The 12591-nt window shown below is 42.7% G+C and overlaps 1 protein-coding gene across 1 annotated transcript in view; it reads right to left on the bottom strand.

Annotated features, from left to right (window-relative positions):
• GLG1 (golgi glycoprotein 1) overlaps window positions 1-12266 on the bottom strand; it is an 82703-nt gene extending 70437 nt beyond the window's left edge. The window contains exon 1 of the mRNA XM_021541087.2: window positions 11946-12266. Coding sequence (XP_021396762.1) covers window positions 11946-12257 — 312 coding nt within the window. The 5' untranslated portion in view covers window positions 12258-12266. The remainder of the gene's footprint in view (window positions 1-11945) is intronic.
• Between the last annotated feature and the right edge of the window lie 325 nt (window positions 12267-12591).

The raw sequence follows: 12591 nt of genomic DNA, 5'->3' as shown, positions 1-12591 counted from the left end.
TAGGGGTAAAGTTCAGCTGTTACAGAATATACCATGCTGAAAAGCAAAAACAACAAACTCAACCAAACTCACCTCTGCTCACGGCAGGGAGACAGACTCGCTGCCAGCCCACGCTCTGAGCCTGTACACCATCCCACTGCTGACAAGTACCGTAGCTCAGGAAACCAAAGCACAGTTATTTGAACCAGCAGCTCCCAAAGTGTCGCAGGATCCTAACACACTTCTCATCCAGGCAAACTGGATGGCTCTACAGGTAACTCCACAGAAATGATAACTGATGTGGAAGCTGTTCTCCTGCTCACACCAGGGCTGTGGCAAACCTCAGAGCAATGTGCAAGACATGCTGTAAGAAGGGAGCAGCTAACAACTACCACTGGAACACCAGGACAGGAAGGATTTCTATACTCTCCAAGTCACTGTTATTCTGGAAGCTTCACCTGATCATGTACCTCTCCCAAGGAAAGGCAACATCATTCTGTTGTTACTACATCCCAGCTTAAAACTTTGGAACTTCAAGATAAATCCTTCCATGGTCAAAATCCCAGCAATATGCGATGAGATCCAAGAAATTCTAATCAAAGCCTCTTGTTTGTTTCTCTGCAACACGATTTTGTTTTTCTAGCTACTGCTTTCACCATCACCATCAATTCTGTGATTTTATCAGCATTATCTGGAATATTACAGTCTATTTCTATGAAAATATGTACTTTTCAGACAAGAACAAGCTGGAATGATTGTTCCTGTACGTTGCTCCAGAAAGTCTTAATTAGCTGACTTGACTAGCATAGCTTTGGATTGTTCATTTGAATGATACGAAAAATTCCAAGCTAAAACAAACAACAACCAAACAAGAACAGTATCCACCTTAGCTGTTAATGATGGCTACAGGCCCAGATGCTCAACACAAGCTTACTGGCTCTAGTATCCCATGAGAAGCGAGAGTTCCAGCTGGAAAACAGTGGCAAAGAGCACTGTCTGCCTGTGGCTGGATCTTCTCAGCTTCTGCACAGCAGCTTCTAGAAGAGAATAACCCTGACATTGTCCTTCCCTCTGCTTCTAGGTGGCTTCATGACTGGGAAAGTGGCTGTGGTGTTCAATTCTCCACCTTCAATTCTCCAACCTCCTCGAATGAAGACACTCATCTCCTAACAACCTATGCAGTTTCCCTGCCCATATGGCTTCAGATTCACCAGAAGGAGGCTCATTGCTGAAGGCCTGGATTCAGGTGTGAAGTGCTACCAATGGATCAAACCACAAAAAAGGAAGAATAAAGCAATGAGCTCTACAAATGCGTGAGCAAATAGTACTGTACTCACATTGCCCAAATTTTACTCATGTGCAGTGTTTTGATAGTTTTGAGGTGATATTTTAGATACTCTTCAAATATGATCTCTTGACATATTTTACAGCTTTTAATGCTAAAAGAAAGTGTGCAACATAAAAAGAAAGAACTTAGAAAACCATACCAAAGCCCAAAAGGGCTATTTAGGAGTACTTTCAACAGCATTGGCTCCCAAAGTAGTGGATCATAATATAAGCCAGCCTCCACAAGACTTTTTTAAATGGCTCTCAAGGAAAAAAATTTGGTTCAGAAAAACTCTTCCGGCACAATTTGAAATCATAACAATCATGGTGTATGAAATAATACTCTGCCTTAAAACTTAAGACAAATATTTTAAGATATACAAAGGTTCTCCAATATTGTAATGTCTAACAGCCTCTAAGCTACTCTGCTACCTTCTCTTAACATCTTCCTTTTTTACAATTCTTGCTTAAAGAGCTTCATATGAGGTCCACAGAGATTTTTTTTTAACCTAAAAGTCTTGATCCCCTAGGCAAGGTCCCAATTCCAAATTTGTGATCCCAGCAGACAAAGCAGATGTGTTTACAGCCAGAGATCAAACTTCATCTCTCAACAAATGATTACTTGAAGATGGCAACAATATGCTGCCATATTATTTAAAGTTATTAATGATGTAAAACTCTTAAGCAATAGAAACATTTTGACTACTCCATTTTCCCTAAACCAATCCAGACACCACATTGGATAACACAGCTGTGGTGGGACAAAACCCAGCACTGATTCTCATCTTCTCTTCTAACTATACAACAGAGAAACTCAAGTTGAATCCTCCTCCCGGCTTCATGTCAGCACCACACAGCCTACCTGAGATCTCCAGCATTCCTAGAAAGTTGTCAGAATATGTCTCAGAATATGTCTTTTTCAAGTATTCTAAGACTAAGATACTGTGAACCCCAGTAAGTAAAACTGACATTAGAGGGTAACGTTTACTAAATAATCTTGGAGAGCATCACAAAATTATTATGGGTTTCACTGGAATGCCTCGAGGGAGGAAAGTATTTGGGGAAATTACTTTGGGAAGACCTGACATACAAATAGAAGAATTTCAATTCCATCAGCACCCTCCCTAGCAGAACAAGTTTAGACTATGGTTTTATACAAAAGGATGCTGGAAGTCTTCACAAATGCCTGGAGGAGGGGAGGGAAACCAAAAACCCTGTAGTTTGTGGTTTGCTGTATGTTTTTCCGCTTTGTGTAAGCATTACCTGTGAGTTGCTCATGGAAAGGAAGCCAATATAGCCTCAGAGCACGTGAGAAGGATTTGATGTGGACAAGCTCAAGCCACACTGCTGAGTGCCTGAGCTGGAACAAACCCTGCATTATTCCAGGCAACTCTGCCTGACACAGTGCTGCTATTTCTGGAGTCAGAGGTGAGACTATTATCAGTGATGGTTCACCATATGTGTGTGCTTGCCACAGCACAGGCCACAAAGCAAAAACATGAAATACTGCAAAGCTTTGTATTCTGTGAGGGAAGTACAGAATCACATCATTCCTACAGCTAGTAGGACATATACATCTAATTAAGGCTATTAACACTAACATTAAAATGAGTGTGCATCTTTAAGGAAGTGAATCAGTTGAGAGAAATGTTCCCTAGAAGCACCCCTTCCCAGGTTCCTAGAGACAGGACAAGCATTCACCATGGGAGCCCCATTCCAGTACTCTGTTTCATAAAAATGCAGGAAAGATTTACAACATAAAAAACTCTTCCAGCCTTTCTTTTTTTTCAGCTTTAAAACCTGGCGTTGTTTCACACAACTGATCAGAAACAATTGAAGATGGCTGCTGATCACTGCCTGGAAGCCTCCAGCTAAAAAAGCAAGCAATGTTACTATGGTCACAAAATCTTTGACCTTTGCTGCAGAGTCAGTTCTATAGGCTTCAGAAAGTAAAGACAGATGTCAACACAAATTTGAATACCTGTATCACACTGAGAGATCCAGCACCTCACCCCTCACACATCTCAGATGCTGAAGCAAAAAACATAGTGTGTTCCTAGAACAGCTCAAACAGAAAAGTAAAGAAAGGAACTGGGGCTGTTGGTTGAAGGGAATTTGTGGATGCTTCATTCCTGGAATCGTGCAGGGACTTGGAGTAACTTGATCTAGTGGAAGGTGTCCATGTCCATGAGACAAGCTTTAAGCTCTCTTTCAACCACCCTATGGTTCTATAATTCTATCACCAAAACAGCATCCAAGTCAACACATTGTCAAAAGTGAATAACGAAACAAAATGCTTGACAAATAAAACTAGAGTCAACAGTTCTCTGCACCTGCAGTTAATTAGGGCCTTGTATAGATGGATACAATTTTGTCTACCCTGTCTGAATTTTACAAGAGGATCACATTAATAGTGATTTGTTTAGATCACTGAACACAGTTGAAGAAATGCAGTCTCAGTTGCAAATTATGACAACTGCGATGCTGCAGTGATTTTCCTTGAAAGTAGTTATTTTTTCTGATTTTGTGACATACATAGGCCACAGAGACATAAACTTGATAAGGAAAGATCTTACTGCAAGCTTCTTCCAGATCTTATTTCATCTCAGCTGAGAACAGCCTAACAAAAGTTGACTCAGCTCAAATCAAGTCTGGACTGTCACAGAAAGTCTATAAGCCAAGCAGGTTTAGGTTTGTTGTCTTTTGTTTAATTCCATCAAAACCTTTTTGTAGGGCAATTACTTCAACACTTAGAAGAATGCATGCTCTGCTGAGTTTGTTTTGCAGTTCACTTGGTGCAAAGTATTTTACCCTGCAATAACAGAACAGTGTAGAAAAGAAAGCCTCAATTAGCAAACTACTGAGCATTATGAAGGCTGTTGAGCTTCCTATTAAGATTCAAAAGATCTAGACAGCAAACTTGCTACTAGATTAAGCTATTCATTATTTTTTAAACAAAAGACTTCATATTTGCCTGATTTATTTTGCATAGCAGGGCTATAAGAGTTATTTGGTATTAACCCACAGTGTTACATATAAGTACGTAATTACATTAGCATAACCACTTGCATTCTCTAAAAGAGATTCAAAACCTCTGAGAATCAACTAAGAAAACTACAAGAAGTTTTTCACAAAAGAGCACACAGTTCTACCACTAATTGGAAAGGAGTAAAATACTCCAGGTACATAGAGAAACCAGGAAAACGTATTATATTAACTACCTTTTGCCACGTCAGCAATTGTCAGCATTAATTCAGGTAAAGATGCAAAAAAATAACAAATGCAGCACACAGTCATTTCTATCCAGCATGATGATGGCCATTTTTCCCTATGGTGTTACTTGGCAAAAGGGACATTCCATGTGTACCATTAGTCTTAGCCTACTGTGCCTAAAGACATCAGGTGTTCAGTTTAAGGAAAAAATGTAGACATTACAAACAATAAATGCACTCTAATGCTTACAGGTGAAATCTAAGCTCACAAAGCTGTAAGATCTACATTACACACTTATCTAAAGGAAAAAAAAAATTAATAAACTCATGCACAAAACCCCTAAAGACAGCACAGAGACAAAAGACACCTCTGTCTCCTGAAGGAGATTCCTCAGCTCAGAGCTGCAGACATTCAGACACCAGCATTCCAGGACAGTTTTATGAATGTCACCCTTCCTCAGAACTGGAACAGGATGGGTTTTCATCTCTTGTCTTAATGAAAAAAGTTGCAATTATGCCACAAGCTGGCACTCAAGGAAAACAGGATCCCTGCTCTTCACCTAATGCACTGTGATGGATACTGATAAACTGAGCATCCAGAAAATCAAGGTATCCCATGATAACAGAAAATTATCAGCTAACAGAATTGAAAAATTTTAGTGCCATAGCAACCAACTTCACAGACTTTAAAACTGAATTAGTCAGAAGATCAAAAAGAAAAAACTATTTTAGAGAAAGATTTCAAATAAAAAGGCAATTACCTAGACCTTTTATTCATCTAATTCTTTGGGGTATATTACTAGGAAGAATAACTGCTAAGCTTTTTCCAAAGCAAGTGTGCATTTTCCCAAGACCAAAGAAGCAGAATCCACTGGAAAAGTGGTGCATGCATGCGGGAAAACTACACTATAAAGAACACCTAGTCATCTCTGCACTAGAAAACAAATACAGTACTTTATTTGCCAAGAATAATCCCTTTTCAAAACATTCTGTTCCAACCATGACAACCCAAAGCAGCACCAGAGATATCTCCTTTCCTCCAGTACAAGGGAAGGAGAGAGAGTGTGTGCAAAACACAGCCTAGCTGTACCTGTCTCTACTGTAACAACTGACTGAGTCTCTGCTTTTCAATATATTCAATATTTGGCTCAGGAAATCACCTCCCCCTAACATGGCTTTCTCGCTGCACCCTGAGCCAAGCCCAGGCTGCACAGCCTGCATTGAACTTTATTTCTTCCCTTGTATTTGCACTCCTTTTCTCTTTGGCAGGGAGCTGCAGGAGGCCAGCAGTGCCAGCTCACTGGAGGAAGCAGACCTGTAAGATAATCTCTTCTACTGAGCCAAACATCCCAGGCCAAACTGATACACAACCAGCTACCACAAGTACCAGCCTGCCAAGAACAGCACAGAATTAAGAAAAACAAATCCACCCGCGCCCCCCCCCCCCCCCCAAAAAAAAAAAAACAAACCCACAAAAATAACTCTGTTTAATAAGAGAAAGGATATAAAAGACTGAGAACCTGTGCTCAATGCTCTGTCCATAAGACAAATCAGTTCAGCACCTGGAATGAGAGACCATCTGCCCCTCTATTCAGCTTACACATGGCTTCAGCAAGAAGAAAAGAGTACTTTTAAATATTGCTACATGCTGAGATGAAGCCAAAGGTTGATGCCAAAGTAACCAACCTAAAAACAAATCAAACTTTTAAAGTATATTTAGTGTTTCACTTTAAGACTTAACTACAAAAGCCAGGAGGAAACTAGGCTTACACTATGCAAACACAAGGGAAAAAGAGAACCTCAGAACAAAAATGCAGCTAATCTTGGGTAAGAAGCCAAGCCTCAGGAGAAAAACCTTCTGTGCTCCTTGCCTTCCTGTTGCTCATGTGTTTTTCAAAACTTAATAGTCTCAATCCTTTCTCCTAGGTCCAACCATTCTCTTCCGTTGATTTGGATAGTCCAGCTTCCATTTAATGGATTTTAAAAACAGGAGGGACAATATTCGCCATTCAAATTAATTTGCATCTACCACAAAGCATTGTAAATTCTTCATTAAATTCCATTTAAGACAGAACTGTATCTGAAAATTTCTAATTCAGATGTCACAGGCTTCAACTCGTAGAGCAAAGTTACAGAGCAGTAATTAACTCAATCTCTTAAAATTGCAACACGTTTTTCCTTTAAGTTAACTCAACTCCAACTATATTGGTAAGAATTCTCCTTTTACTTTTCTCAGGAACACAGCAGCTCTTAAACTCCTGTGTCCTTTTGAGATTGTGAATGATCACCAGGTCAATATCCCTTAGAAAGAAGGCAAAATGTAAGCAAAGCCCTTGGCAAGGCTTAAGGTACATCTTTCAGGTTTCTGATCATTGCCTTTAAAAAAAACAACTCTTTGAGTGTTGGAATGTGAACCAGATGATAATGCTGTAGGCACTGCAAGAGTACCACTGGAATACTAACCGCCTGCTCCTTTGCAAAAATAATGATTAGAGAACCAGAACAGCCTCCATCCCACAACCATGGACTTACCAACCCAAGAAATAGGCAGCTTCTTAAAACTTAAACAGGCAGTTACTTAAAACAGCTCACCTGAAGGCCAGGGAGAATGCCTGGAGATTTTGGAGAAAAAAACCCATAGGTGCTGAAAGAGATGGTCAACCCTGCCAGGAGTGTCTTCACCACTTGCATTTTCTAAGACCTAGCCTAGCCTCACGCTGTATTTAATCCACAGCCCTCAATTACTTAGAGCTCTGGACAGGTAACCAGTCATTTGCTGCTACAAATGAGACATCTCAAAAAGGGAACTTTAAATGCCAGCCTCCACACGTGCACAGGAAAACCGAGAGACGGAATAACAGGAGTATGCGCTCAAAAATAACATAATGTCATATGTTGAGTCAAACAAAACCTTTGACCTTGAACTCAATAAATTAGGGAGATAAAAAAGAGGAAAAATAAAATAAAATGAGCTACTGTGACAGATCACACTTATCTACCTAAGTGCAAGCAAAAGATACAGGGAAACCATAACATTTCCAATCCATTTACCAAAAAGGCAGAAACACTAGAGAACCAGGACAAGGACTGGAAACACACAATTTTCCTACAATTACAGTAAAACCCAAAGAAATGAAGACCCCAAGCATGCATTACTGTCTGGCTTCTATTCTCCATCTATCACTTTAAAACAAGTAATTTCACTGACACAATTTTATCAGATCACTTAAGGAGCTCAGGTACACACAGAGTGAGGAATAAAACATTTAAATGGAAGAAATACGACAGTTCCCAGCCTGTCAAATGGTACACGCTCCCCAGCCCATTAAGTCACATCAAATGAATTTTCTGGCCTTTTACACCAAATGCAATACTGAAATAACAGGAAAAATATTATTATTGAAATACACAGCCTTCATGATAACTTGTTTTGTTCTTAATCCAATCTGCAACACTAGGAGAGTCCTATTTTTTTCCAGAAGGCAGAGCATTAAGGCTCAATTACACTGTCTTTGCCATAAAGGTGTTACCTTTATGGAACCACTCGGGATGAAGAAAGTAGCAGGAGACCAAAACTTTGATCTCTAATCCCATCTTAACCACATCTGTTTGATCTCGGAAAAAATACTTAGCCTTTAATGCATTAACATTATACAGAACAATAATATGCTATAAATATTGCACAATCTTTATAAGGGCAATGCTCAACAATTATGGTATCAAATTCACTCACCAATTAACCACATGTAATGTAGGTTCTGAAAGTAAAATGCTCCACCAGTAAACCAGATAAGAGACCCACAGTGGATAAAATTATTTTCATCCCTTTTAATGTTTCCCACCTCAAATTCAACAACTTGGTCATGCTTCACATGCAAATTATCATTAATCAAGCAAAAACCATTACCTAGCAAATATATTAATGTTTAATGGGTTTATTTATATTTTAACCACTATGCAAATCAGTTTAACAGGCAACCCACAAAAAAAGGGCTTAAAGGCTGCAGCCTATGTTCAGTGAAATGCAAGCTCTAAAGTCCTTCCAGAAACAGGCTCGCAATCTGAATCCTTTCAGAAAAAAAGCACTTTGGAACACAATTTTTAAAATATACATATACATTACACCTTTCAACCCTTTTTTATATTGTGACATAGAATTATGTGAATAATAATTAAAATTTTGATGACAAAATTTAAGTCACTCAAAACTGCAATATATCCAGTGCATGAATACTTCTAACTAGACAGAAGTTAAGTCATCTGCAAAATGCACCAAAAAAATGGGGTTTATTCTATCTTCTGATTATGGTAAAAGAATGTTTAAGATGAGTAGCTCTGACCATGACCACTTCCTTCTCCAATCAAGGAGCATCCTTCTACTACAAAAGGAAAGAGGACTCTGCACTACATTAAGCAATCATGTCATTGACTCCGTGGAAAAATCAGTGGTAAAAAGTATTTGCTACCAGTCTGGGGATCTGACTATTTTTTCTTCAAGAATTCTAAAAATTCTTGTGTGCTTAAATAACTCTTTTAATAATACTTTAAATTGACAGCCTACCAATAACCTCTTAAAATCAAAACTTTAAAATTTTTTATTTGTGGGTTTGGTTTGGGTGGGTTTTTCATTTGTGCAGTTCTGGGTGTGGAGTTTGGAGGTTTTTTACTAATTTTTTTGTGTCAGACTGTTTTTCACTGAATATTTGTGTTAAATTGCTTCTTTCAACATTTGCCTTACAAGTTTGGCTCCTGTACCAGTCAACCACTGACTCAACGCTCCTGCTCCTTTAGATTCAGAACTACCCAATGAAAGCAAGGGAGGATGTACTTCAAAGACATCCACTCCCAGAAATCAGCAGATACCGAAACCACGTGATTGCATTCACACTGACTAATGAAACAAGCACACCTTCTCTTTTCTCTATAATTTATGGACTCAAAAGGAACGTTTCAAGTAGTTGTTTCTCCTGGTTATTCATATTTAGAAGTGTCCTAGCCTACTTGTATCACACTAAGAAAAATCAATGGATAATCCTCACAGTAACACTCTCAGTTTCAAACAGAATTTTCTCCACTTTAGAGAAACATTTCTTATGAGAAAAGTAAGATTACCTTAAACACCTAGAGAAAAAAAGGCTACTTCTGCAGCCTAACTGCATCTAAAAATCTTACCTGCTACTTGCAGCAGTGTCCATACACTGTCCACACTGAGACCATCACACACAAAACAACTCCCCCAAATCTCCACTTACTATAGCCTGACTGGTTTTAAGTGGGCTGTATGACTCAGACTAGATCCTCACCCATTTTAAAACGTAATTGTCACTTTTCTGGTATTGTCCAAACAAGTGGTCAGATGCTCTAGAGTCAAAAGTAGAAGTTATACCAATAACAGACAATACGTCACTTCTTTCCTCTGCTGTCATCTCCAATGCAAAGAAAATGTCTGAGACGACATCTGACCCCATTCCCAAGCAGCTGAAATGCTACCCAATGTTTACAACTCAAGACCTTTATTCACAGTCTAAATATCAAGTGTTAAACTGTAGGGATACACAGAAGTCAGCTATTTTAATTAATTTCTAGGAGCAGCACCCTGTGAAGTCATTTTTACGTCAGGATGCAGCCCATCACATCAGTGTTACTGGGGGCAAAGTGTTGAGAGTTAAGATCAGCTGACAGTGCTCTTTGCAAGCTGACAGACAAATAAGGGCAAGGCCAGAGTGGCACCTTCAGAGAAACAAAACTCAATCCAGAAGAGCCCTGAGATGTTCTGTCGATGCTTGGGATGTCACCCAGGAAAAAATTCACCTTCAGCAATGAGCATCAGGCAACACTACAGCTAGACAAGATCAAGAGCCAGCAAACTACTGACATCAAGGTAGGCTTAGGAATGGGAAAACCACAAGCAGACATAACATTCAAAGAGTGGAGTTCTCAGGAGATATGCAGAGCTAACATAAGGGTTTGTACTTGCTGAAAATAAAGCGTGATGCAAAACATTCCTTCACCTTTGATTTGATCTTATCCCTCTCCCTGCACAGCCCTGTGTACCAGCCCTGCACTCGCCCCCCTCTGTGCTTTAACTCAGAAAAATGGCAAAACTATTCCAGCAGAAAACCAATAAACTAGACCACAAAAGGGTTCACCTCGCTAAAATGGCAGAAAACCAACAAGCACTGGAACTGTGAAAAGAGTAGGGAGGGGCTATGCAACTGGAAAGAAAGGAACAAGAGCTTGCCTTTTTGGCAGGCTGGCAGCTTGTGAGCCACTGCCTGTGAGGTCAGCTTCCGAGATCCTCCCAGACAGGATGCCTCCCAAAAAGGGGGCCAAAAGATCTCAGACAGGTGAACGGAACAGCAAGGGACAAGTTATTCATAAAGGACATAGTGGAATGTTTCATACCTGTGACAGATTTTGCAGCAAGACTCATTTAAAACACCTACCACGAGTGTCTTACTAACTACCCACACAAAATTAAAACATGAAGTTAGATTAAAATCTAAATTAGCTTTGCATTTTAAGCCAGAAGTAATCACTGACACTTACTGGTTCAAGACTCCCTTTGATTAGAGTACCCATTGCCACTGCCATCTGCTGTCCCCATAAAAATGGATGAAAAACAAGCCCAGGTTTTTCCTAATCGCATTCCCTATTGGGCAAAACACCAATAAAATTGACCCAGTCTGGCATTCCCGGACTCTACAGCAGAGAAGCCAAGAATATATAGACCTCGAGACTAGGCAGGACAGCTCACTAAAGGCACGTCCCCAAAGGCTGCTTCAAAACGAGCCCAGGAATGAATGAAAAGATGGAGCTGGAAGACTCGGAGGAGGCAACTCAGTTTTTTCTTGAACTGGAGTTAAAACTGCTCACGACAGGTGTATGGGAACAACACAGACTGTCCTGTTAACCTCCCCATAAAGTCAGCTAAATCCAACGATTATATATCGAGTTTCATACATGCACAACCGAGGACTGGAAAGCAGCCGCCTCTGCAGCCGAGTTCGTGGCGAAGGTGGGAGCCTGAACGTGAAAAAAACATCTCAGGTCACTGCTGCTATGAGCACGGCGCCTTCACTCAGCACTAGGCAGGCTGGGCTCTCCCAGACCTCCAGAAAAGAAGAACCCCGCAAGCACCGGAGCCGGAGCACAAAGCCATCCCCGAGAGCTCTCCCTGCCCGCAGGGCGCTGCGCGGGCGGCAGCGCCGAGCCCCGAGGTGCGGATGAAGAGGAGCTGCTCGCCGGAGCCCTTACGGCCACCCCGCAGGCAGCTCGCTCCCCCTCACGGAGCTCCGCAGCGCAAACTCCGATTTTTAAAACACAAGCCATGAGGGATACGCGGGGCGGCGGCGCGGCGGGGCGCGGACCCGGCTCTTTGTTCGCCGCCGCGGGCAGGCCCGGCCCGGCCCCGGGCCCGACCCTCACCTCGCGGACATCCTGCAGGCACTCGAGCACGGCGAGGTTGTTGGCCCAGCTGTGCTTGGAGCAGAGCCGCACCACGTCCTCCCGGCACACCGCCTCCTCCGACAGCTTCCACCCGCTGCCCGACCCGCCGCCGCGGGCACTTCGCGGGGCAGCCGCGCCCGGCCCCACCGGCTGCCCCGCTGCGGGCGGAGCACCGCCGGGGCCGGAAAGAGCGGCAGGAGCGCTGGGCGCCGCCGGCCGCGCCGCCAGCGCCAGCAGCAGGAGCAGCGCCGGGCCCGGGCAGCGGCTCCGGACACGTCCGCACGGCGCCATCTTGGATCCGCCACCTCCGGCGTCCGCCCGCCCACCCCGCGGCACGCACGGCGTATGCAAATTAGCGCGCCCGTGACGTCGCCCCAGCGGGACGCGCCCCTTTCCCGCTAGGGGGCGTGGTCGGTTGTGGCCCCTCCCGCAGCACGCGCGGCGGCGCCGCCTCGGCCGTTGTCGCCTCAGGAGGACGAGGCGCCACCCCGGGGTCCCCGCGGCTCCCCGGGCCCGACGGCCCTCGCCGCCCCTCAGGGCTCCAGCACGTCCTCAGCGGCCCCGCAGCCTTTCAGGGGACCCCACCACCCCTCAGCTGCCCCGCAGCCCTTCAGCCGCCCCGCAG

The sequence above is a fragment of the Lonchura striata genome, chromosome 13 (assembly GCF_046129695.1).
Source record: "Lonchura striata isolate bLonStr1 chromosome 13, bLonStr1.mat, whole genome shotgun sequence".
NCBI lineage: Eukaryota > Metazoa > Chordata > Aves > Passeriformes > Estrildidae > Lonchura > Lonchura striata.
This window is presented reverse-complemented; position numbering and strand designations above follow the sequence as displayed.